Source organism: Clytia hemisphaerica, unplaced genomic scaffold (assembly GCF_902728285.1).
Source record: "Clytia hemisphaerica strain Z4C2 unplaced genomic scaffold, Clytia hemisphaerica genome assembly, whole genome shotgun sequence".
NCBI classification, from domain to species: domain Eukaryota; kingdom Metazoa; phylum Cnidaria; class Hydrozoa; order Leptothecata; family Clytiidae; genus Clytia; species Clytia hemisphaerica.
This window is the reverse complement of record NW_027103582.1, coordinates 548197-575269: the sequence shown is the minus strand read 5'-3', so window position 1 is coordinate 575269 and position 27073 is coordinate 548197. Positions and strand designations below refer to the sequence as shown.

The following is a 27073-nucleotide window of genomic DNA, read 5'->3' as shown; positions in this document are numbered from 1 at the left end:
AGTACTTTTTGATAAATAACGAGATTGCTCACGGGAATTTTTTGACCCCTATTCTGCGCGATTGTGTTTAATCGCCCGCGCGTTTACGCTCTGTGAATTCTGTCTGCCGTATATGGGTACTGTATGCAAGAAAGAGCTCCTCTCCTTAGTCTTTTGAGACTTTAAGGAGATTGGAGAGTGTCCTAACCCCCCAGAAGGAAATTCTAATTTTACAGGCACTAGCAGGGTTTACAGCCCGTTTGCAGCAGTCCCACTAAAGAGTCCTGTAAATCCCCTGAGAATCAGCGATCGGCTTGCGCATGTTGGAAATGATCTAAAATCATTTGTTTAAGAAGTTAATACCTTGACAGGGTAAATAAAATTATACAGGTCATGGCAAATAAAGATATTGTATATTTCATCATTCTTCACTTAGACGCTTAGACAACGTATTATGTATGTGGCCGGGTGGCCCGGGGGGGGGGGGGGGTACTTAGGCAAAAATGGGTGCTGGGTATGTGCGTGCCTTAAGGGTAGGGTTTTTCACCCTCCCAAAGTCTCTCTAAGGATTACCAAAACAACAAAAGTCAAAATCAGTCTCTCTAAGGGTCGGTCAAGTCAAAAAAGTGAGAACATTTTTAAAAAAAGTGAGAAAATTTTTCAAAAATTAGAGAAATTTTTCGAAAATTGGAGAAATTCTTTTAAAAATCGAATTTCTTTGGCCCATTATAGAAATTTTTTGTGAAAAAGTCTCTCTAAGGGTTGGGTTTTTCTACACTGAGTCTCTCTAAGGGTCACCTTTTCACCAAAATTCAGTCTCTCTAAGGGTAAGGGTCCAGAGGTCTGGCACGCACATACCCGACACCCATCAATCCTAGTACCCCCCCCCCCCCGGGCCGGGTGGATAAGGTGGTGGACAGATAGTCATGTGAAAGTCATTTTCGAGAGTTCGAATCCTATACGGTGCGTTGGAGTTTGTGTTATTTTGTCAGCATCGATTAAACTTTTTCTGGTTTTATGGTCTTATTGAATATTTATGAAAATTCCCATTATATTTTTAAGAAACAAAAATTTTCTAAGTAGTGTCACCTCAGTGCAGTTTGACTCAAGTACAGTATTTCAAAGATCAGGTTGGTTATTAGTGGGTGGAGAGTCAAGAGTCATGACTTTCCCTTCTCTTGAAAATCCAGTATTCCAAAACTTTAAACTAAAAAAAAATGCATAAAAATCGACTGTCGTCTTTTTTAATTATTATCACTTTTTTTCCGAACCACAAGTGAAAAGAAAAGCATCTAAAAAATGATTGACAGGTCTAAAAAATGATTGACAAGTGCGGGTTTGCTTGCGCGGGTCAAAAATTCTCGTGAGCAATCTCGTTATTTATCAGAATTTGCGTTAGTAGGAAGTAATTCACTTTCGTTTTCTCCGAACATTGTGAGGTTTCCTGAGTTTTCGGTGGTTTCAGCGTTTTATTTCAGCATAATTTCAGTTTAAATTAACCTGATCTCAGGTTAGTTTCAGTGGAAAATCAAAAAGACAATTTCGGTAAGGATTTTCAACTTTTGGAATATCAAAGGCTTCTGATATACTGATCTAATTGCCCCTTCAACCAGAGTTCTTTTGACTGTCAAATCAGTTTTCATTACCATTTATTTATACTCAGTCGCGTTTATGGTTTAGGGCAAAATTATTTTAAAGGGAACCAGAAACCACCTTGACTTTAAAGGGATATCATGCTTAAAATAGAGACTATCATTTAATGACTTTAATGTCAAGGAATAATACACAATAGAAAATGCTGAAAAATGAGAGCTTATACAATCCAGACGGTGTCAATCGAACAAATACACCGTTTAGGAGTGTCGACTGCGCACGCGTCAATCCAATTTTCCATTGTTTTGATTTTAGCGATCACGGAAAATTCACTCTCCTCCGTAAAAAAACGGTAGGTAAACATCTGGTTCTCATAAGGAAACATAGCAGAAAAACGGTAGGTAAAGAACTCCTTTAAAATCATAACTTCTTTTCCTCTTGATGAATTTTTGTGAAATTTTCAGGAGAGACTTATAAAATTATCATTGATATCATGTTCAAATATCTAAATCATTCTCTTTAAAGGAGAGATAAAAATTCACAATGTTTACATTCCTCTAACCTTTCACAGTACTAAAGTGCGCATTTTTACCTACCATTCTTACCGGGCCTCTGCAATGGAGTACCGTGAAATGGCGAGACTCCTAAACGGTGTATTGAATTCGGAATCAATTGAACGCAATTGGCAATTTAACACAATCGAATAATTGCAATTCGATTGTCAAACGCAATTGAATCGCAATCTAATATTACGCAGGAATTGTCGTTCAATTGATTCGATTGTAACGTTCAATTGATTCAATTGTATTAGATTATTCCCTTTCGTACGATACTTTAAGTGCTCAGCCGTCCACGCTAAAAAAATCTAACAGATTGATCGAATTTTTGATTTAATCGCAATCAAATTCATCGAACATAATCGTAATCGAACGAAATCAAATGTAATTGACTATCAATCGAACCAATCTAACCTTACTCGAACGCAATCAAACACAATCGAATATTACCCATGAATCGGCCGATGGATTGAGATGCGATTACGTTTGACAATCAAATCGCAATTATTCGATCCCGTTCTGGGTTGCTCCAGCAAAACAAAAGTTACATATAGCATTTTAAAGATTTAAACATTTTAACTCTATACCCATTTTTGCCATGAAACAGGGTGTCACTATAGAATTTGTATCATTAAAGTGTTTGATAACTTGACACTAACTTAGGATTATGCTATCAAAGTCATGGTTTTTAACCTAAGTAATAATAACGGTTTTAGAAAATCAAAGGAGATTTTTGGAAAAGGTCAACAGACATTTTTGTTTTTCTTGAATGCAATACCCCTGAAATAAATCGGAATCAGCTTTAAAGATATCATTCAACTTAAGAACCCAATTTAGAGTAAATAGAAAGGTTTTCAAGATTGATCAAATGTTTAGGTTTCATTATAAAGTTATGGTATACTATATATATATCAGCTTTAAAAAATTTTGAAGTGATTTGGTTGAGTAAAAATTTTATAATTCTTATTTTAGTAACGTGAGGTATTTTTCCGTCATTCCGTAACCAAAATATATTTCTCAATTAAAAATCATTCTTTCTTCACTGGCAATAAACTTTTGCTTGGTTTCAAAGAACTAAGTATGGGTACAAACTATTGGTCACCCTGCAAACCCTGCAAACCCTGAAAATTGTGAGCAGTTGGCTGGCTTTGGTGATCATGACACAGCAATTCTAACTGACATCATCTGTCATCCACAAAAGATCAAACCTGTCCAAAGAAAGGTATTTGTATGGAAAAGAGCTGACATTGCTTCCCTCCGCAAAGATATTACTGACAACCTTGCCAAGATAACCTCAACGGAAACTGTGGAAACACCCATCAATGAACTCTGGGAAAATTTCAGATTAATCCTTGACAATGCTCGAGATAAACATGTCCCATCAAAGTTCACATCTACCAGATATAGCCAGCCCTGGTTTAACACCGATTGCAAAAGAGCAGTTAAAAAGAAAAAGAGGCGTTATCGTGTGTACAAGAGGACCAAGCTTGAAAAAGACAGAGAGAAATATAAATCCACTGAAAAGGAAGCTAGAACCAAATACAAAGAGGCATATAACAACTACATCAAAGAAAACATTCTTGATAGTGATGGTGATTCAAAAAAGTTATTTGCCTTTATTAAACCTAAAAAGTCAGATGTCATTGGAGTCAGTCCCTTATTAGATGAAGGTATTATCCACACTAACGATAAAGATAATGCTGAAATTCTTAATAAACAGTTTGCTAGTGTTTTTTTCAGTTGATGACGGAACTACCCCAGAAGTTAATGGACCAAAAAGCGCTGCAATCATGCAGATCCACGTCACCAAAAATGGTCTTCTCAAACTTCTCAACGATCTCAACCCATCCAAAGCCAGTGGTCCTCACGGTGTTTCGGCAAGAATCTTAAAAGAATGTGCCAATGAAGTAGCCGACGCTCTCATCTTAATCTTTTCAGCCTCGATGGAACAAGGCAAAATCCCTGATGAATGGAGGAAAGCAACCATTTCTCCTCTCTACAAAGGGGGTAACAAAAACAGAGCTAAGGCAGGAAACTACCGTCCAATCAGCCTCACTTCAACTACTTGTAAGGTTTTGGAGCACATAGTCCACAGCCATGTAATAAACCACTTGGAAAGTGAGAAAGTTCTCATTGAATCACAGCATGGCTTTAGAAAGCGCAGATCCTGTGAGACACAACTTCTGCAAACTGTATATACATAAACTTGCTAAAAGTATGAATGATAAAGAACAAGTTGGTAGTGTATTGCTTGACTTTAGTAAGGCTTTTGATAAGGTGGTTCATAGAAAACTCATGATAAAGCTAAGACACTACGGTGTCTGTGGAAACATTCATGACTGGATATCAGACTTCCTTTCTAATCGCACCCAAACCCTCGTTGTCAGAGGAGCTACATAGTGTCCTCCCCCCCCTTTATAAAGGGGGGGGATTCTGATTTTGGCCCTTTTTTTAAAGTATGGGGGAAAATGAAAAATTTGAAATTTGCTGGGGGAAAATAAAGAGGGGGGAAAACCATAAATTTAGGAGATTTTGACTGGGGGAACTTCACTGATCTCAAGGTGATCTTGTTGCAAAACCTGTTTAAGCAATAAAATCAGCAAATCTTTTGGGATAAACCAACTTTTCAATACAATTTCATTTTTCCAGCACTTTCAAGGCTATTTTTTCAAGCTTTCCAAAATTTCAAACTTGATTAAAGGCATTTTTATGTTAACCATATGGGGAACCGCAAAATCTTCAAATAGCTGGGGGAATTCAAAAAAGAGGGGGGAACCGAAAAATTTTGATTTTTAGTGGGGGGAACCAACCCAGGAGGACACTATGAGCTACATCTAGCTGTAAAGCTGTGACATCAGGTGTTCCACAAGGTACTGTTCTAGGCCCACTGCTTTTCTTAGTATACATCAACGATATGCACCATGTAACAAGCTCTAAACTTGCACTTTTTGCAGATGATTCTTATCTGTATCGCCCAATATCAACCAGTGCTGATGCAGAGGAGCTACAAAAAGACCTATCCAATCTAACAAAATGGAAAAACGATTGGCAGATGGAATTCCACCCAGACAAATGTAAGATCCTAACCGTCACTAACAAAAGACTCACTGTTGTAGAATCCTACAACATACACAATATCAACCTTGAACTGGTAGAGAAGGCTAAATACCTAGGAGTCACTCTAACTAAACGTCTTACTTGGAACTCTCACATTAATAATGTACTAGCCGGTACCCGGCGTCGCACGCCGGTTTAGCTGTTTGCTGAACGCATTTAAAGTCCTTTGGACCATTAACCGGCTTAAACACGATGAAATCAAAATTAAAGAGAAGAATTCTCTTCAAAGTTTGACTCTATCCCTCCCGGGTGACGTATCTTTTAACCATATTTTGAAAAAGATTTTTGTGGCAAAAATGATCAGAAAGCAGAAAAAGGGCGTCATTCCCAAATTACACCATACCGGCGACCAGCGACGTTCGAGACGGCTCTGCAATAGATATTTTTTCTCGCTTCGCTCGCGTTATATTTGCCGTAGTTCTTGATGTTTAGGAAAACTTTGATGTCAAGATAAGCAGAGTGAAATAATAGACTTGACACGAGATTCGTCGAAAAAAGGCAGCCCGGAGGGGGGGGGTACTTAGGCAAGAGAAGGGTATGGGTATGTGCCGGCCTTAACTTAAGGGTGCCTTTTTGAAACATGGCAGTTTGAAAAATCGGAAAATCAACTTCAGTCCCACTAAGAATCAGAAAAATAGGAAAATTTCAACTTTTTGCCCCCAGAAAGATAGAAATTTGGTCAAATTAGTTCCAAAAAGTGAATTAAAATTCTCTTTATTCTGCTAAGGGTCCGAGGGGCAGGGCCGAATGTCAGCTCGCAACCATAGTCCCCCCGGAAGGCAGCTAGGACACACAGACAAAAAAGCGTGATAGCGCAATTTTATGTGGCTTTTTATAAAATAACTTCCTCATAACTTCAATAATTTTTCAAATTCAACAATGACTTAGATTTACAGCAAAATAATTATCGACATACATGTTTAAAGGTCCCTTTTTACGAAGAAAGAATTCTAGTTTTTACCGCCTTTTGAATGTATTTTTAATGTTGCTGTTGTTAACAAACTTGATTCTTGTGTTTTATTTTATAATTGTTCTTTTCTTTAACAGAGATTCTGTTTAAAAGATTTCTTTTGTTTTGAAAAGAATTCAAATGTCTCAAATCAAATAAGGTCGTTAATTACATTCGAAAACATAAAGCAAAAGAAAAGAAATAAAAAAAAGAAAAAGTCTATCAATCAAAACAAAGTCTTTATAAAACGGCGCGAATCTGATTTAAAACATTTGTGGAGCAAGAAGCAAAAGTCATCTTTTGAAAGAACAAAACATTGCTTGCGAAAACGAAAGTGACACACAAACAAACAAAATGACATACAGACTACGGCTATTAATATATAGATGTGCAAAAGCCAACGCTGTTCGATTCTTCCTGCAAAGAAACCTTGTTAAAAGCAACTCCGAAACTCGCTTAAAGTGTTACAAAATCTTTATTCGCCCAATCTTAGAATATGCAAGCACAGTTTGGGACCCTTCCAATAATAATGCTCTACGAGATAAAATCGAAATGGTCCAACGAAAATCGCTGCGATGGATTTATAACTCCTGGGATTATGATGTCAGCCCCACATTACTAAGAATCAAATCTAAATTAAAGTCACTTGAGGATCGTAGGTCAATTGCCAAACTAAAGATGTTGCATTCCATTTAAAGAAAGAAAGAAATGGATCCAGAAAATATCCCAAAACGTCAACGCTGCTCTACCTTACGATTCATCCAACCACACGGTAGAATACAAGTATATAGCTCATCATTCTTTCCAAGTTCAATTTGCTTATGGAACCGTCTACCTGATGATATTGTAAATATTGTAGAATGTGATAAATTTGAAGAGAAATTATTATCCCTAAATTTTAACGAATTTTAAGAGTTACTTTATAGCCAAATTTAGGTCTTTTTCTTTCTTGTTTGAAATACTTTTAGTTTTTCTCGCCATGCATCGTTCTGTGCGTCTCTATTCTAATCCTTATTCTTTAGTCATAAATCTTAATCCTCTGATTTTTAGAACGAAGTTTTTACTAATACCAAGTTGTATATTTTTTATAAATATATATTTTATTTTATACCTTTTTCATATAATCTATACTTATTTATAGTATGCCTATAACAATTCATATCTTTAGTTAAATCCCGAGAAATCACATTCAGCTTCAATATACTACTAGACTTCTCGAATCTGCCTAAATCTAGCTCTTTTTGATCTTAGTCTTTTGATTTTAGACTTTTCAATTATTGAATAAAGCATATTTTATTTATTTATTTATTATTCATTTACTACTTTTTATTCAATTTGATATTATTATTATTATTTTTTTTTTTTTTTTTTTTTTTTATTGAATTGTACACTATAGTTGTTTTATAATCTGTAAATTACCTGAAATTACTTAATATTTTTTCATTTATTTATTTTTTGTTCCATTAGCGAAAATAACTTGTAAAAAGTTCATGCTAATAAAGAAATAGAAATAAATAGAAATAGAAACCCTGCAAAAAACCCATATTTGCAAATCTTTGGTCGCGAATTTGAAGGGTTTAAGGGTTTAAAAACGTCGCTATTTGTTAGTGATGTCAAAAAAGGATGACTGACCAAGGATAAACCATGCGACATCTCTTCTCTTTATTATCACAGCGGGCAGACTCACCTTTCAGAGCAACTTTTAGCTATCCTTGAGTCGGCGTTCGTTACGGCGGAGAAAAGAAATCATGTAGGCAATCAACAAATTTCAATCTACAAACCCTGCAGGTTTGCAAATCTTTGGACAAAGTTGCAGGAGTTGAATATCTTGTAGATGCTGTAGCATATGAAGGTGACCAATAGTTTGTAACCTATATAAGAGGTAGAAACATGCCAAGTATTTCATTTCAAAAAGGCTTTCTTAAAATTATACAGCATTTTTAATTTTTCCATCATTCCAAAATGAAATAAAATCATTTGAAATCATGGACTGCTTAATCCAGGAAAGGTCAAATATGCCCTCGATGAGTTTTCTTGATCACTTGTTGGCGTGTATTGCAATTTTAATAGCTAAGAAAACAGAAATCTGTGTTTTCAAAGGGATATGGCTATAGCGGTTTTTGAGACTAAAAACTTGAATTTAAAGGCTTTTTAACCTGAAAAATTACAAAATCAAGTTTCTGGAATGATGTAGCTCTAAAACATATGAAAATTAGTTCAAGGTATATACTATTACAAATTATATATATATATAAATTTGACGATATGAAGAAGAAGAAGAAGAAAAAAAATTCTGCCTCAAGATGCAATTTTGGTATTCCTTTTAAATATGTATGCCCAGCATACTTAGACCTTGCAGTAATAGTAAACTAAGACATAACATGGTGTCTAAATTGTTGACAGCTTGCCATAGTATTTTTAGGAAGCAAAAGATGACTTCAAATGATCTTTTCTGCATCAATGATTATGATTGCATTGGATTTGATATGGATCATACAATGGTTCAATACAAACTCCCCGATACTTTCAGGGTAAAAGTTTTTTTTACTACGTTTGTCTTGATGATCTTTTTTGGACATCCTATTTAGTTTGCTTATTTAAACTCAAAAAATTTTATTGCCATTTTAAAGAAGATTTTTTTTCCTTCAAAAAATCTAGGGTCAGGTGACGGCAAACCAACAATTTTTTAAGCCCAGCCTGAGTTGGTGATATGATTTCTCATTTGGTTTGAATGTTTTTGACTTTTAGCTTAACAAGTGTTGTTTCTGAATTTTAGTTAGCTTTTTCAGATATGATAGTTCTTTTTTTATTTAGTTCCTTCTAAATGTGTTCTCTGTTAATTTAGCTACAATATCAGTGTGTTGTAGACTTTCTTGTCAACGAGAAGAGTTATTGTCCCAAAACATTTAATATGGAAAACTATGAGAAATTTGAAGACTTTAGGTGAGGCAATTATTTTATTTAACAATCATTTCAATGCCATTAGGGAGCTTGTCTTCATCAGAAGAATTGATCAATGAAGAGAACTATTCCATGTAGATTTTTTTCAAATCCCAAAAATTCTAAAGCAAAAACCTGTTAGTATGTGAAGGTTTAGAATACCAACAGCCTAGAATATCTTAGTTAAATGCTTTACTTTTATACCACAGATGGTATTAGCTTTATTTGTATTTTAAAACTAAAAGATTCTTGTAAAGAAAAGCTTTGTTCGTAAATTTGAGCAACTTTCTGTTTTCATTATAGTCAGCGTGGAATCATCTTTGATATTGTGAAGGGGAACTTTGTCAAACTGGATAAAAATGGCGTTGTTGTCAGGTATTAAGGGAACAAATTTTCGCGAGAAGAGATTTTTGCAGAATTTAATTTCGCGAATTAGAGTTTCAAAATGGCAAATTTTGCGGAATTTAATTTCACGAATGATAGCCAATTTCACAAGTTTCACAGAATTTAATTTTGCGATTGAGAAATTTCAAAATAATTTCTTTTACAGAGAAAATGTTATTTATAATTTTCATCTACATTCGAGACGATTTCAGTCACATTAACAAACTTTAACAACAAAATAATAACATCAAAGATGAATGTTTCTATGATAAGTCATGATTAAACTTCATTGCCGTCTTCTTCCTCCAAAAACTGAACTTCGCAGAATTTAATTTCGTGATTTTAGACATTTTGATGTGTTTTGCGAAATTTAATTTCGCAAATTACTCCCAAATTCGCAAAATTAAATTCCGAGAAAATTTCTTCCCTTAAGGTATATAATATCTTTTGATCTTCCTAAAGAATAATCAAGGAACCTAGACAGTTGAAGCCTTTTCATTTTTTAGCACGTTGAACAAAACCAGTGTACCATAAAATTGGGTATGAAATCTATACATAGCTTTTTGTTATCACTATAGTCTTCAAATTTTGAAGATGACCCGGTGGTTCTATGACCAATAAAGTAACTCTGTACCAAATTTCAGCAAAATGCTTTTTTTAGGGTAAAAACCTAATTCAACAGGACTAAAAATGAGAAAAGAACAGTCCAAGTCATCTCAAATGGCCTTTCAAATCGCTGTTTTTTTTACATGTATTATGATTCAAACCATGAATTTTAGATGAACAATACCGATAAAACTTGATAATGATAATTCACATAGCTCAGTTTTTCAATGCTACAAAATTTAAAGTATAGTAATACTACACAAAGCTCAAGTCAAAAGGTTAATACCCATTTTTTCGGCAAACCCGATAGATTTTGAATTGTGAATATAATGGCTTAAGATTTCAGTTACAATTCTGGGTCATTTATATTATATAACTGTTTCTCTAGCTGCACTCATGGGATGAGAGAATGCGACGCTGAAGAGACAATGTCATACTATGGAGAGGATAGAGTTTGGCCTCTCTTCCAAACCTTAAAAGAGAAGGTTTATAACGCTGGTATGGGTTCCTTAACTTATTAAACCTTTCGTTCTTTATTGTAAGTCCATTTCAAGTTTATAATCGAATTATCAAGTCAAAACCCACATTTCAAATTTGAAAGAATTTGATCAAAACGTGTTTTATAATCGATTCTGTTTCTTTTTCCTGACATTACTGCAGAGGGTGTGAAGGCTTTTGTTTTTGCCATTAATTGATTTAGGTACCGATCTACTTGTCTTGAAATGGAGATAGTTTGTTAATTCATTTTGTCTTTTTCTTTTTCAGAGGGTTATTGGATTATCGAGAACTTCTTTCTGATGCCTGTTTGTTCAATTATGGGACAAATGGTAGAAGAAGCTGACAAAAGAAATGTTAGTTGATGAATCGTGTGGTTTCGGTTTGTTCTGTAGTGCCTCAATGAAATAATTGAGATCAGGGAAATTGAATAAGGCATGACTCCGGATTGTCAGCAATCTGAACCAGGGATAAACAAAGTGGAGAAAGAAGGGACTTTATAGTATGTTATATCAGTTTGTCTTTTTTCTTTGCATAGGATGGTAAACATTTGTCCACATACAAGCCATTGTATGTACAGATGATTGAAGCACTCGCTCTATCCTTTGATAACAAATCATTCAGAAGTGAGTGGGATTACTTTATTTCAAGGCTTTGATTACATCTAGATAGCTAGAAATATAATATATATGTTCAGTATTTGTATACTGAACATATATATTTCTAGCTATTTCCCTAAAATGAATGGTTTTCTTAATTGAGCTTCTTGTTCGATCTCAGTGTCTAATTGATTAAATTTTGCGTGATCTTCTTATTTCCAGAGGACATTGGAGGTTTCTTTCCAGCTTTCAAACGAAATCAAGAAAAATACATCAAGAAAATTCCACAATCAGTTGTGGATTGGATCCGTAGTTTGCGGAAAGCTGGCAAAGTGGTGGCCCTCATCACCGATTCTTACACTGATTTCGCATCACATCTTATGGAATATGCTTTAGGGTAAACTACAATTCTCTTTCACGTCATGATGTCAGAATTGTGGAAAAAGAATACTATGGTTTAACTTACTAAAGATTTTGTGTAACAGTAAACAAAGTTCATCAATGAGTTCAATAACTATATGTTGATCTCCCCCTCGGATTTATTAAATCTTCTTTGTTGAAAAGTATCTGACATGGCTTTCCATTGGCGGAGAATTGTATTATTTTATATTGAAACCAGATTAAAAATTACTGATTGGAGTGTGATTAAATTTGCAGCAAAAACTTTGAAATTTTTCCCCTCCCTTTCCAGTAATTGTAAAATAATATATATCTCACTTTATTTTCAGACCTGATTGGACGAACGACTTTGATTTCATTGTAACACATGCCAATAAGCCAAGTAAGCGTCTCTCTAAACTCTAAACTAACACTAGAGATCTCATATAGCTAGAAAAAATTATTGTTACTTATGATTAACTGTGGTGGATTAAGACTTTCTAACACTTTTAACGCTTTACCAGTCATTAGAATCAAAAGCCTAAGTGATTCCCGCCAATCCAACCTCTTTAGACAACTTCCAAGCAAAGAAAATAAGGGATGATCTATTTTGAGGAGCACTTTTGGTCCAGCTAGGTTGAATCAGTTGAATCGATCGAATTACTCAAAAAATATGAAACACAATAAGCTTCCACTGGGAGAGGCCTCTAAAACAGATCTCTCGTAGCCTAGTCGAAGTCCAAAAACGTTTTTTTTTCTGTTCCAAATACTAGATCAAACTCTCCAGCTCTCCGTGAAGTAACAAAATGATTGGGTTCGGTTTTAATGACGTCATAATTTAATCGGTCAATGCAAATACACGTTGTTTTTTTTAAGAAACACACTTTTAAGAAACATGAGGCTCAGAATGTCTAAAAACTAAGAAACATCTAAGAAACATGCTGAGGCTCAGAATGAGAAGATAACATTTTTTAATTCGGTTTTTTTAAGAACCTTCCAATCCAATTCATAAGGCTGATTATGTCAAAAAGTTTAGAAACTTGTAAGAAACATTTAAGGCTCAAAAGGCCGATTTCTTAAGAAGCATTGAGGCTGCTTGGTAAAACTAGTTTCTTAAAAAAAAACGTGTAGGCTTACGAAATCCAATCTGTGTAAACTTGAACTTGAACTTTATAAGTTCTGCTTTAGGCTCAAGGGTTGATAGGAGTATCACAAGTCCTTCTGAAGACTGTTTGAATGAATTTTGATAACTTTTAGATTTCTTTACTCCATCTTACAAGGATCGTTGCTTCGTCAACAATGATGCAAATGGGGACGAGAGTACAGAAGTCAAAGACACTTTGAAACCTCACACGATATACTCGTTGGGCAACGCTTGGAAGTTCGAAGAAACATTGAAAGCGTACACTGGAAGAGATGAAGTCAAAGTAAGATGACGTCATGCTTTTAAATGTTGCCAATAGATAGAAATAAATTTTGAAAAATTCGTTGATTAGAAAAATATGAATAAAGATTTTTTTACAAAGCGATTTTGTTCGTCAATTTTTGATAATGAATTTTTAGTTCCAGTACTCTTGAAATAACTTTAAAGAATTCTTTAGAATAGCTTTAGGATCCTAATAATTGCAACTATTTCTTTTACCAGATAAACATTGATTTTCTTTTATAAGTTTTCGTCATAAAATGTTGACTATCGATTTGCAACATTTTCAAAATAATCTTTTGAAAAGAAAATCATAAGCACAACTTTCACTTGATTTTCAGGTTGTGTATTTTGGAGACAGTATGAAGTCGGATGTTTTTCCACCCAAGCATTTGAAAGGATGGGACACAGTAGCTGTGCTGGAAGAACTTGAAGCAGAAGAAGTCCACTTTCACAAGAACAACCAAAGTGTATGCAAGTTTTCTTTCTTCTCGTTAAGATATTGACCCTCCCATCAGAAAAGTTGAAAATTATGTCCTTCTCGGTAAATTGACCAAAAAATCTTTTCGTGACAAAATATTTTTGCCGATTAATGGGTCGAATAATTTTGTAAACTTTATAAAACTTCTTTTTGGACCTATCTCGGAGGTCCTTTAAATCAAACCCCATGTCCGCCTGTCGGTTACAAGCTTTTCTCAAGATTAGCTCTTATTTTTTTTCTTATTTTTATCATAATGATGCAGTGTTATGGCTGAAAATGATCGTTTTTGGACTTTGTCGTAATTTCATCGCGGCTGGCGACCGTTCCTTTTGATTTTTCAAACCCGACACAGATTTTTTACAAACATATCACTATGAGAATTCAGTAAAGGATACTAAAACACAATTCTTGTTTAAATTTGAACAAGATCAGAGAAATTTTACAGTGTTATAACTGAAAATTATATTTTGTGGACTTTGTCGTAATTTCATTGGCTGGGGCGACCATTCCTTTTAAAGATTTCAAACTCGAAACAAGTTTTTTCCAAATATACCACTTTTTATTACATACACACTATTTTACCATTTTATTTGGTTTATCCTACTCTCCTCCAAGTATTATCCCAACAGAAAAAATAATGCTTAGCTAAAAAGCCGTGGCCTCTAATTAGGCTATTTTTCTCCCCAAAATTTTATCCGAACAATCAAATCAACGGCGCATCATGGCTTCGCTATTGGCAAGTTTAGAAAAAAAAAATTATAAGAACTTGGAAATATTCACTTCTAAATATTTATCTCCTTTACTTAGCTCCAATTTTGAACTTTTTAGTGGAGGATGAGTGGGCGGTGGGGATGGGGTTGGTTCTTTAGGCAAGAAAGCATGTGTAATCACTTAGAAGAGCTATAAACTTCCAGCTGGTTTATTTATTTGTTAAGATTATTTCTCATACTTGCTCTGCAATAGAATTATTACTTTGCTTTCTGATCTGTTCTGATTAGTAGTTTGTGGGCAACGTTCTAACACAACTAACTCAACAAGCTCATCTTTCACATCTTTTAATCTCGTAAGCCGGAGCTTCCAGCGCAGCTGGTTTATTTCTTATTACATTAACCTTCAGGTAGGTCCATTCATCATGTATAGCTTGTTTCTTTAGGTTTATCACCAAGCAAAGCGGCCGAAAATTAAGGTAAAATTATATTCTTGTAAAACTCGTTCCATCTGCATATTTTTAAATACTCTTCGATTTACATAATCAAAAAACTTATAATACAAGAAGCCAAAACGGGGGGGGGGGGATTTGTACTTTTACGGTGTGACGGGATTGGCCCTTTTTTAGTACGGTATTACGGGATTTGACGAAAAAAAAGACGGGAAAACGGTATTTTAAAATCAGACGGTGACGGGATTTGGCCTTATATTTGTCATTATGCCGATATTTGAACCTGTACAAACCGGTGTGACGGTGTTATTATTTTTTTCAATTTTCGCGATTCCGGGATTCAGCAAAAATTTTGACGGGAAAACGGTATTTCGAACCCCTACAACCCCCCCCCCAAAAAAAAAACGGTTTAATTCCTTCTGAGGTAACCAATCAATGGACTTTGGTCACCAATTGTAAATTTACTCCTACCTCTTCCAAATGAATTCAATTCACTTTAATCGGATTGATTTTCGCGACATTCAATTTCGCGATTTTTTTTTCGCAAAATTAAATCCATACAATTTTCGGCTTAAAGTAAATTTGCTATTTGTGTGAAGGATTTAGGGTCATTTTTAGCTGATTTGCGGTATTCAATCCGCGCGAAATTTTTACAAATGCTGGTTTGCGAAAATAATTCCAAAAAACTTCGCAAAACTCTTTAAAGTCCTTCTCAAAAGTACGTGAAAACTTTAGTTTTCGAGCATTTTCTCAGCACCCATTTATGCTATGTTAGAAAGTTATACACCGTTGGAAAAATATTTCCAAGGAGAATAATCTAAACGATAAAAGATTTTTGAAAAATCGAAAAATGAAGAAGAAAAATGATGATGAAAAAAATCATTTTTCTACTGTTTTGAAAATCATCACCCCAGGCTATTTAGAATATTTAAACCTAGTTGATTTCAAATCTGTGTTCAGATTTTTTGTATCGTTCCTAGAAAGCTTTTTGACGTTTTTGGTAATTTTTGGCCGTTTTAGGTTAACTTCACAGTGCTGAACTTTTTATCTTTTAAGATACAAAAAGTTGAATACAGATTTGAAATCAGCAAGGTTTAAATTTTCTAAATAGGCTGGTGTCATGATTTTTAAAATAGTAGAAAAAAGCTTCAATTTTTCATCTTCATTTTTCAATTTTTCAAAAATCCTTTATCTTTTAGATTATTCTCCTCGGAAATATCTTTCCAACGGTGTATAACTTTCTAACATAGCATAAATGGGTGCTGAGAAAATGCTCGAAAAATAAAGTGTCCACATTTTTGAGACGGACTTTATTCTCGCGAAAATCAATCTGATTTAATTAAGCAAACTTATTTTAGCCACTACTGAAAGAAGAAAAGTTACTCATCGCTTCCTCTCAATGGGGCTCATTTTTCACACACCCACAATCGTCTCATCAAGATGGTACCACGAGTAACGGTAAACAAAATGGTAGCACGAGTAACGATGAAGTTCACGAAATCAATACTTTCTGGGGTGATATCATCAGACGTTATAGCGATTTGGCAATTCCATTACTCGACTATTTGGCAGGTTAGTTGAAAAAGTTTTACAATAGACCTTTACATAAATTACAGTTAATCACCTTGGCAATAATTTCAAAACGAGGCAAGTGATGTTCGTGACGTAATTTACCTTTAGGTCTATTGAGAATGTAAGGAATATTGCTGCTAGGTCAGTTAAGTTATACTCCCGGGGGGGGGGGCAGCTGGGCAAAAGGACCGACGGGTATGTGCAGGTCCTAAGGGTACCTTTTCCAATATGTTTAAAATGCACTGTAAGGGTCGGAAAAACTAGAGATGCACTGTAAGGGTAGAAATTTCAGAAAATTCTTGAAAATCTAGATATTTTGACCAAAAATGCTAGAATTTTGACCATTTTTTGCACGAAAGGAATCGAAAATTTGGGGGAAAATGCACTCTAACTAAGGGTATGATTTTCACTGATTTTTGCTGCACTGTAAGGGTGTAATTTTAAAAGCCAATTTTTGGCCCGCACATACCGTCAGTCCGCAAACCCAGACCTTTGTTTTTCGCATTTGAAAAATTTTGTGAGAACTTTATTTTACGGTTTTGGCCTAAATCCGCAAAAACCGCAAAATTTTGTTCCCGAAAAAATTAGTTCCCTTAAGGTATAACAAAGCTGCCGAAGCCTCAGACATTATTTTGGGTCAATTTTATGGGAACACGATTTTGCCTACCCATTTTATAATGCCACTTCACATGAAGACATTTTTTCAACACTATTCCAGTCTACACTTTCGTGGTTGTATTTGAAACAATGAGCATTAATATTGCCCAATTTGTATTGTTTTCTGCCTAATAGGTAAAAGGTGATTTTTCTTTTGAATCGGGTCCTTCGGTCCGCTGATCTAACTTTTTCCAATCTTTCATGATTTATAGAAACATCCGTTACGGAGAAATTCCCGAAATTTACGGATTCTCAATTTGGATTTTTCCCAAGTGCTCCTCGATCGATTTTAAAAGATCACTGTATGGATGAGAAGAATGGAAAAAATGAATAATGTTTTCAAAATAATGAAAATTTGTATGATTGTGTTATTTAGGCCCATTTCTAAAAATGAGATCTTTACCATTTACTTTATACGAAATCAACTGACTGTTTAGCTTGCTTTCCAAGTTATTTGAGAATTCTTTATGATATGAATGAAATCTTCGCTTTTGGCAGAAAGAAATTTAGTAGAAATTTTTGTATGCCTTAGGCGAGACCAATTTGATCAATTGTTTTACGGGCCCGACCGACCCTGAAATTCCAAAAATCTAAATAAAAATAAAATTGATTTTGATAGTACATTTTTATTTTCATTGCTTTACAGACTGCCAAATTTTCAAAATTTGGTAATTTTTCCAAGGTTTTGAGAATTTTATGTTCAATTTTTCATTTTATCCATGAGCTTGACCTTTTTGTGGCTTTTTATTTTCTATTTTGCATTTTTGTCAAGATGGAGTAGTTTATGCTGCCTTTCAGGAGATTTTATTGGTGAAATACTACTTTTATTTTTATCTTTTCGCCGGCCGACCGACCCTAATTTTTGGGCAGCTTGGCCTGTAAAACAACAAATTAAATTGGCCTCGCATTATAATTATTTAAAATTTCATAGGTTGAAGTTAAAGTTAAGATTTTTGAGATTTATAATATTTATAGTTTTGACGTTTTTTATAAGACTTAGATATACTTATAATTGAAAGATAACATTTTCAAAGCTGCGTTACTTGTTTGTAACACCTCTATTTTATGAAAACTCAATGAATACTCGACACCGCATTACAAGTCTTCTGTACACCCCTTTCTCACAAACCCGGTAGGATTTTTGCAGCCACTGGGGATAAAGATAACGGACTGAAACTCGATGGGGATTGATATTCCCATATCTTTTATGGCTTGAGATTTCAATTCTTTTGTCTTCAAGTCAGAAAATTCAGTGGGATTGGAAAAATGTGAATATTTTGTAGTGAGAATTGGTTTATAGGAATATTTTCAGTGGGAGAATAATTGGAGGATGATTTTCCACAGGGGAGGGACGATATTTTGGCCAATCTTTCCAGTGGGAAGGAGTCCCAGTTTTACAAATTTTGCTTTGATATTCTGAAAGCTGATTAAATTCTTTCTCGACATAAAATCAAATTTTCAAAACTTTTAACCATTTAGGCTGTAATGTAAAGCGTGCCAAAATTTAAGAATTAAAAAAAAATGCTGACGCCATCGAATTTAGAAGGACTATCAACTCACCTCTTTATTACGCACCTGCGTCAAAGACACGATGAGAATGATAACATGATATTTCACGCCTAATAGGAACTGGGACTTATTATCAAGTGTTTTTTAGAGCTTCTTTACTTCATCCCAACTTGTCTAAAAGCTTTCCACGCGGTAATTAAAACAAGAGTATCTAATTTTGGATAAACCTAGCATAACATGGACTTTTTTATCCTATTTTATATCGAATTCGATCCAAGTTCATTAAAGTGATACTAGTAAAGGTATTTTGTATTTTGTAAATAAATTGAGTATTAATTCCTTCGAAATTGGCCATATGAACATTTGCTAATATGAAGTTTTTCCTGGGAAAGCTAATAGTAGGGGGAAATTTGTTCGTTTTTTTTAGGTCGCTCGATTTTTTTAGTCAACGCACTTGTTATACATTTTTGGAAAGCTAAGGGGTAGGGGAATCAAAATAACTTGGGTGCCAATTTTTTTTCGGACACTTTGGTGTGATTTTCGGACAAACACGACGGTCTCAAGCAAAAATCATAGGGTGAAAAATTAATGAAAATTTTAGCTTGAGAAAACGGAGACCTGTTGTATATTTTTGGAAAGCTCTCAAAAAATTAAGATTAGTGATATATTGCGAGTATAGGTGATTTCTTTACCTAACTCGATATATTTATCCTTAAAAACAGTGTTTTTCAGCCAGAAACAGCTGTTTTGTCCAGTTTTTGCGCTTTCGGAAGCTCAATATCTCGAGTTAGGTACTGAAATCACCTATACTCGCAATATATCATTAATCTTAATTTTTTGAGAGCTTTCCAAAAATATACAACAGGTCTCCGTTTTCTCAAGCTAAAATTTTCGTTAATTTTTCACCCTATGATTTTTGCCTGAGACCGTCGTATTTGTCCGAAAATCACACCAAAGTGTCCGAAAAAAAAACTGGCACCCAAGTTATTTTGATTCCCCCACCCCTTAGCTTTCCAAAAATGTATAACAAGTGCTTTGACTAAAAAATTCGAGCGATTTTACAAATTTCCCCCCACTATAAAATGAAACAGCGAATCTATTATGAAATTCATTTGAGGAATCCCATAATTTTACTAAATTTCAGTCAATTTAAGTGCTTTTTTGTTTTATATTTTAGCCAAAAAGAGTAGGCTGATAATTTGCAAAGAGACTTGTCATCGGTATTGTCAAATTTTAGTGTTAGGAAAGGATACAAAATCTAAATTTGTGGCATTTGTTACCATGGTTACAAACAGTGTCTTTAAAAAGAAATCACCATCAGAATTAGCCTAGGCTACATCAAAATAAACATTTTTTATGAAAATAAAAATTTTTCTTTAAAAAGATGATAAATAAAAATTTATGACATTTCTAATTTTAAAAAAAGCTATTAAATATTCTAAAAAAAATAACTTGTAAAAAGAAAAAAAAACCTCATCCACCAAAATATTACGTGCCATTCAAAGTCTGAATTCAAAGGCTGTTTTTTTTTATTTTCGAACCGAGTGCTAGACATTCCTACCCCAGCACAAAAAATCGTTGGAAAGAAAGTCATAAGAACCGGAAAATAATAAGGTTGGATTTCTCGAGCTCCCAAGGGATGAACGAAAAACAGTTTGAGTCAAAAAATATACGAGATGAAGTTGTTTTCTATTGAAAGCTTACTGTCGTTTTGCATAAGGTTTCATTTCCCGAAATATTCTCTCGACTTTTCCGGGATTTCTCACGGGATAACCGACATGAGATTTGGTTTGTTTCTAAAGATACGGAAAATCTTGTCTTTACTTACGAAACTGCCTTCGAGATAAGGAGTATTTTCAATAGAAATTTAAAATACATTTAGTTCATTTGCTGGAAAATGTGTCCGTTCGGTAAGAAATTTCCTCCGTATCGCGTCATGTTCAGGACTGAGGACCTTCGAACTGGACCATATGAAGAGGCGCCACAATATCTAAAAATATAGTCCCCACTACGTTCGTTCCTCTCAGGTTGGCTCCTTCCAAGTCCGCTCCCGTTAAATCACAATTCTAAAGAAAAACGATTTATACAAAACTATTATTTTTATCATAAAATCTAATACTACAAGTCATGGTCTCATTTAAAGGTGTGCATTTTGTTAACTATTAGATTACGCCGGCTATTACTATGACTGTTCTTGTACACAAAATAGGAAAACTCGGTCATTTCCAGCATTTTAACCAAAAATATTTTTTTCGGAAAAATTTGACAAAAGATTTTATTGAAAATCGTGCTCTGTTATATGTCGGCTATTGCTATTTGCAACTTTGTGCCAAAAGTCAGAAAAAATCTAATGGTAGGTCCAAAAAGATTTTTCAAACGACACTAAGGATAAAAGATACCATGTTCCTGTTCTACAATCTCGGTCAAAATAAATTGAGAATTTTGGTTAATCAGGCTATATTCTGAGCCCTATTGGACTATTCTTGGACTTCTGGATCCTCAGATTCTAAGGTGTTAAAACTCTACCCTTCCAACCTAATTTAGAGCACTACCAAATCGTTTGTGGTTGTAAGATTTCGTGAGGATTTCCTTTTTTTCTCAAAAATTATGACTTTGATTGTAGATATAGATTGTATTATATGTACAGCAATGTCCTACTTCTAGATCCGCTCCAGCCAAAGTAGCACCTCTCAATACACAGTTTCGCATATTGGCTTCTTTTAAGACAGCTAACCGTAAACACGCATTGCTCATTTGACTTCCTTCCAATGAGGCTTCTTTCAAATTTGCACCTGATCATTGAGATGAAAGAACAATGGAAGGAAATGACGTCATTCTAAGTATGATCGAAGTTGATGGAAACCGATAGAATTTTCTTGTGGATTCGACTAAGGGGCCATTCAATTTTTTTGAATGGCCCCTAAGGAGTTTGTTGTTGTAAAATTCGTTGCACAGGGTCCACCAAATTGTAGCAATTTGACTTTTTGATATCGTTAATTTTTGGAAATATTTGCCAACGAGTAATTCATTTTACTAATTAGAATAAAAAATTTGGCTGTTCAGCTAATCAACTTGATGTGGACTAAGAAAAATAGGATTTCGTATCGAGAGCAATAAAAAGGATGATATATTCATTAAACAAATTGTTACCTTCTAAATTCGCCTTTTGGTTCTTAGTACCCGTAGCTTCAAATTTGCAATTCTTGAGCGATGCGCTTTCTAAGTTTACTCGTTTCATCTGAACCCCTTCCAAAGTGGCATCCTAGAACCAAAACAGGAGAGCCTTTAAAAAGATTAGAAATCGAACTCGGAACTCAATATTCCAATTACTAACAAACACGATAAGGGGCCATCCACATAGTACGTACGCAGTGAAGGGGGGAGGGGGTATCGAATATTTGAAAAATTTTGCGTACGTACTACTCTTAGGTGCCAAATAAACGGGGGGGGGTTGGAATAAACGGGGGGGGGTTGGAAAATTTTTGAAATTTCAATAAACGGGGGGGACCTAATTGCCGGGGGGGTTGGAAATTGTACTTATGAAAACCCCAAAATAAGGTAAATATAGGCTAAAATCAGGCTTTTTGGAGCAAAATAAGGGGACTTCTTTTAGCCAACTGAAAATATTCTTTAAAATTAACAAGCGGGGGGACCGTTTATTTGGCACCTAAGAGTATATGGATGACCCCTAATAATAATAATAATAATAATAATAATAATAATAATAATAATAATAATAATAATAGTCACTTGCTTCGCTCTTTTTTTGCGACAACAAAACAACGAGTAGCGTGTGGTGTACAAGCACGATAATTTTAATAATATTGGTCGATGCAACGTTTGTGGTGTACAGAGGCTGTTTCTTATATAATTCTTACCAACTGAATAGGTAATTTCATGTGAATGACTGACTGACTAAACTTACATCAAGACAGGCATTCGAAAGATCAGCCAAATTGAATTGACATCCACCCAAAGAAGCACCTTTTAAATTGGCTCCTGACAAGTTGGCATGTTTGAAATTGATTGAGCTCAAATCTAAGTAAGATAAATCAGCTCCGGCCAAGTCAACACCTTGACATCGAAGTTTATCAACATTCGAAGTTGTCATTAAAAGTCTCATAAATTCACTTCGTGTAACAGATTGCTTCTGTCGTTCAATGGTTTGCAACTCAGATTCCAACTCATTGACGATTTCAATCAATCCAAAGAACCGAGCTTCTTCTAAAACACCCCTTTGATTTACTCCTTCGTTTATTATGAGAATTCCTTGCCGAAGAAAATTGAGGATGGGTTCAAAATATTCTGGACTTCGATCGATTAGATAAGCTCCATTCGCGTCTACAGCACTCTTCCACGTTTCTATAGGAGAAAAAGTATGCATTTCTTTGCAATAATTCATTTTGAATTTCGGTAATAAAAAAATGATGATGGGTTATTTTCCGCTGATTTTGCTGCACTGAACGTGCAGCTGAACAGAGCTGAAGTTTATTGGATTAGATATGTATTCAAGCGTGACACTGTATGACAAGGCCGCCACACCATTCACCTCACTCACGATCGGGTTGGTCTAAAAAGCAGGGTAGCCAATGGGGTAGCCAATTGGGCTAGATTATGGGGTACCTCTTTTTGCCTAAACTTTTGAAATCTGAAAACTGTTTTCATGTTGAAATAACTATTACAACATCTTGTTAATGATTCCATGTAATAAAAGTTAAGATTCCTTTCGAACTTCAGCCACATAGCCTTTTTTCCAAAGGTACTGAAGAAGGTAACTTTGTTACTTCTCAAGAGACCTGGCGCCATTTTGTCTTCCTTCTTGGCTTCGTTTGAAAATTTACAGACCCGAATAAATATAACAATAAATTACCTGATATGCTGAACATTCTTGCTAACATCGTGTCCGGATAGCGTGTCAAAGTGTTTCTAAAAAAGAAGAATGCCATACGTCGTAAATATATGAATAAATATAAAAGTAAAGTATAAAGGAAAGTATTAAAATTGTATCAAAAAAAAAGCTTTTCCAAAAATGCAGTGCTTATCTTGTAGGGAAAAAACTTGAGCAATACTTTAGAATCCAAAAGAAAGCGATAAACTTTCTACCTTGTGGTAGTGAAAAGCTTGCCACCAACATTGAGAGTGATCCAATCAGACGATGATTTGACTGCTAAAAGAATTCGAGAATGAAAATAATGATCAAAATTTCTTTTAAAATTCTTCTTATGAATTACAAGTACTTCTTCCAGACCAATTCACATTCTTACATATTCTTAGAATTAATTTTTTCTGGAAGTTCAACATGTTGGGTCCTACAAAATTTATTTACCTTTAGTTTTTGAGCACAAACATAGCTTGTCCAACAATAACTGTGGGCCTTGACCTTCAAATGAAAAGTTACATGTTTTTTTTTATAAAGCATAACGCTTATAAGCTTATAAGCATATGAAGGCTCAGACTTGTAGAATTCCTAAGCATAACATAAGCATATGTGTCAGCCTGAAATATTTTTCAAGTTGTCATTTTTTATCAGTTTAAAATGGTTTGGTTGAGGTCAAGTAAAAAAAAGACATTCCACGGCTACCACTGCTCCCAAATCTGAACAAATTTTTACAAAATTTCTAAAATTTCATTGGCTCGGGGTGAATTTAAGCATGATTCATAAGCATATAATAAGCATAATCTATGTCTGGATGCTTTGAGAACTAAGCATACACGAGCCTGACCAAGGGGCATACACTTGCTTATAAAAAAAAACATGTATTATCATAAAGAACCTGATGCTATTAAAAAGATTTTAGGTAATTCCAGCACTGCAGTCGAAAAAAAGGTAAGAATTATTGGCGATGTCTATGTTGAAACGCTGCTAGAAATATTCTTTCAAAATCACATTGCTTATGCTTCCCTATGCTTCCTGTTTAAATGTTTTTTGTAAGTTTGGCAAGTTGAAAAGTAGAATTGTAGTATCGTGTAAAGAATATGAAAATGGATGATAGAATACACGTTTTTTTTTATTAGAACACCTAAAATTTGGCTGAGCCTGGATGTGCTTATTTTTTTAGCAATTTTCAGCCTAAAATGTTCTTAAATGCGTTCTTAATTTTTCAGACTCCTTCAGCCTCAATGTTCTTATAAACTAGGTTCTAATAATAAAAAAATGTCTACCTTGAAAGCGTTCATCTTCTTTAGCTGCATACAAAGTGTCATCATCTCTAATAAATGGAACAATTTTAAATTATAAAAATAAGCTGGAAAATAATGTGTTCGCCAAAATATACTTTTTGCACCTTCTGCCAAATTAAATTTACATCATATGTGTAAATTCAGGCTTGAATTACAATAATTCAGGCTATTTTAGGCCTCAAAACAGATTTTTGCTAATGCAATAAATGAATACAAGTTAAATTTCCTGAGCCAAGCAGAGTTATTAGGGAGATCTGAAGATGAAATTATTATCTTATTATCAAAAGCTTACACATCAAAAGCCCTTAGGATGATAAAGATGGTATTGTTGATGTTCTTTAACTTTGACTTTAAGGGGAATTTTATCATTCTACTGCTTTTCAAAAAAACAATAAGATTTTTGTCTTAAAGACTGCACAAAATCCTTCTTTCATAGTTTAATCAACTCCCTGACAAACCATTCAAAATTGCAGTTTACCTACCATTTAAGCGTGACAGACACAAAATGTGAAATTCTTTTAGAAGTAAGATACCTAATGAGGTTGATGGTGGTCACTAATGATCCATCCGATAAATAAAGTTTTGATATTCTTTGCTCAAATTTATTGGATGCAACATTTACTAGACTTTCATAAGACTCAGGAATTGAAATCACCTAAAATTGAGAGTGAAATAAAAACACATTTTATCTTCCTTTAATATGGTGTAATTGTTTGTTCTCAATAGAGGACTGTCAATATTCTTCATGACAGAATAAATGATTGACTCTTCTCAACCACAGAATCTACATTGCAATCCAAGCAACTGATACAAATCCATAGTTGCCAAGTTTCAAAATTCCGAATGCGTGATCAGATGCAAACAAAGCGAGCGCAAAATTCAGCTTGGGATTTTAGGGGGCATACAGCGGGACAACAGGTCGTACGTGCCCTGCAGGATGCAAGACACTTGATAACTATGCAATTTACAATATTTTTAGAGAAAAAAATCTAATTTTCAGGCAAAAATTGCAATTTCTTTTTGGGATTTGCTGAACTTTCCAACCTTACATTTGGGGGATCGGAATTAGGCAGGGCTGTAGGATTTAGGACCACTCACCGTAGCTTTTTTCTTGATTGCTCTGGCGGCTATCAGAAAATTGTTCTGTTTCGTGTCACCACCTCCCCCCGACTTACCATGAGTGGTCCTAAATCCGACAGGCCTGCCTAAATCCAATGGGGTCCTTCAAAGATACAAACTAAAATAAAAACAAACTTTTTGCTGTGACACAATGAAGATACCAAAGTGTCAACTAAACTGAGAGATTTGATACACTGAACCAATTGAACCAAAACATTAAATGCTTCTTATACAAAGCATATTTTTTTATTACAAAATTGTTAACGTTTTAAACACGAGCAACAGATTCAGAATAATAAAGGTAATTATTTTTACAACTCACACTTTTTTATCACATTAATTGACATCTTCACATTTTAGTCATCTTGTTAGATGTTTTGATTCGAGAGTTCTTGCAATATAGTTTCTTGTTCAACTTGGAGAGGGAATGTTTGTAAACATAGAATTTTTTTTCATAGCAGTTATTTGGGGGGTCGGATTTAAGCAGGGCTGTCGGATGTTCGGACTCACGGTACAGAAGTGATTTTAAAAAACTTGGGAATTTTTCCAACCGCCCGTTCGCCCAGGACCCTGCTGACGCACCGGACTTAACGAACACCGGACACGCGAAAGTCCGGTGTAAAATGAGAATTTTTTTTACCACCGGACAATTTCTACACCGGACTTAAGGAAGTCGGATGTCTGGTGTTGGAGAAGGATATTTTTTCCCACCGAACAATCAAAACACCGGACATGACCAGTCCAGTGCATCCGGTGTTTCTTAATTTTTCGTTTCATAAATGTCCGGCGTCCAAAATTCCCTGTATGCAACACCGGACTGACACCGGACTTCTTGCGTCCGGTGTAGCGCTTCTTGCGTCCGGTGTAGCGAAAGGATACTTTTTGCCACCAGACAAATACACCGGACAGTCCGGTGCGTTGGCAGGGTCCTGTTCGCCCTGTATGCATTTTTACGGAACAATTTTTCGATGGTCGCCTAGGATGATGAAAACAGATCATGAAAAAGTTCCTCTGTGTAGGCTTTTGAAATCTTGAAGAATTGGTAAGCTCTGAGACTAGCTGGTGGATAGCTATAAAGAATAAATACAAAATATATAAAAGACAACTAAAATAAAAAAACTCACCAAACCAGAATCTTTTTTACCATTTCTGAACAGCTTGATTCGAAAACCAGACATCTTTAACTTTTGCCTTTGGAGGACTATTCTCTTGACATTTTGTTTTAGTATTTTGAACTGTTGTTCAGGTTCGTTGATATTTGAGTGTGTGTGTGTGTGGATAAAAGAATCTAAACTGTAAACCATAAAGCTTTTTCCTGTTCTTCAAAATAAACTTTCACTGTTATGGTAGCATTTTGGTTTGTTTGCCTCTCGCGC

At 34.7% G+C, this 27073-nt stretch overlaps 2 protein-coding genes across 6 annotated transcripts; one reads left to right on the top strand and one right to left on the bottom strand.

The window, feature by feature from the left end:
• Window positions 1–1394: 1394 nt before the first annotated feature.
• Window positions 1395–17931, top strand: LOC136801314 (5'-nucleotidase domain-containing protein 1-like). Of its 4 annotated transcripts, none has more exons than XM_067057955.1 (14): window positions 1395–1524; window positions 8618–8726; window positions 9041–9138; window positions 9439–9510; window positions 10514–10623; window positions 10891–10976; window positions 11159–11246; window positions 11442–11616; window positions 11948–12000; window positions 12855–13024; window positions 13362–13490; window positions 14655–14687; window positions 16019–16232; window positions 17102–17931. In XM_067057955.1, exons 2-14 carry the CDS (start codon window positions 8628–8630, stop codon window positions 17221–17223), a joined length of 1449 nt encoding a protein of 482 aa, XP_066914056.1. In that variant the 5' UTR covers window positions 1395–1524; window positions 8618–8627; the 3' UTR covers window positions 17224–17931. The 4 variants fall into 4 exon arrangements, with proteins under 4 accessions (XP_066914056.1, XP_066914054.1, XP_066914055.1 ...); XM_067057953.1 differs by having other exon boundaries at window positions 8609–8726; XM_067057954.1 differs by having other exon boundaries at window positions 8599–8726.
• Window positions 17932–19721: 1790 nt separating this feature from the next.
• Window positions 19722–27073, bottom strand: LOC136801315 (BTB/POZ domain-containing protein KCTD9-like). 2 transcript variants are annotated; one of them, XM_067057957.1, is made up of 10 exons: window positions 26822–27073; window positions 25112–25233; window positions 24561–24607; window positions 23725–23778; window positions 23502–23565; window positions 23269–23324; window positions 22324–22760; window positions 21549–21660; window positions 21057–21190; window positions 19722–20464 (listed from the first exon to the last, which is right to left on the bottom strand). In XM_067057957.1, the coding sequence occupies exons 1-10, from the start codon at window positions 26999–27001 to the stop codon at window positions 20339–20341; spliced, it is 1332 nt and encodes a 443-aa protein (XP_066914058.1). In that variant the 5' UTR covers window positions 27002–27073; the 3' UTR covers window positions 19722–20338. The 2 variants fall into 2 exon arrangements, with proteins under 2 accessions (XP_066914058.1, XP_066914059.1); XM_067057958.1 differs by lacking the exon at window positions 21057–21190 and having other exon boundaries at window positions 20389–20464.

Bases quoted from the DNA above. Each gene is read 5' to 3' on its own strand.
- LOC136801315 (XM_067057957.1), bottom strand. From the start codon at position 27,001: ATGGTTTACAGTTTAGATTCTTTTATCCACACACACACACACTCAAAT. The intron at 25,234-26,821 runs GTGAGTTTTTTT...TCTCAATTTTAG, and splicing joins GTAAAAAAGATTCTGGTTTG to GTGATTTCAATTCCTGAGTC. The intron at 24,608-25,111 runs GTATCTTACTTC...TCCATTTATTAG, and splicing joins ACCACCATCAACCTCATTAG to AGATGATGACACTTTGTATG.
- LOC136801314 (XM_067057955.1), top strand. From the start codon at position 8,628: ATGACTTCAAATGATCTTTTCTGCATCAATGATTATGATTGCATTGGA. The intron at 13,491-14,654 runs GTATGCAAGTTT...TTGTTTCTTTAG, and splicing joins TTCACAAGAACAACCAAAGT to GTTTATCACCAAGCAAAGCG. The intron at 14,688-16,018 runs GTAAAATTATAT...AACTTATTTTAG, and splicing joins CAAAGCGGCCGAAAATTAAG to CCACTACTGAAAGAAGAAAA.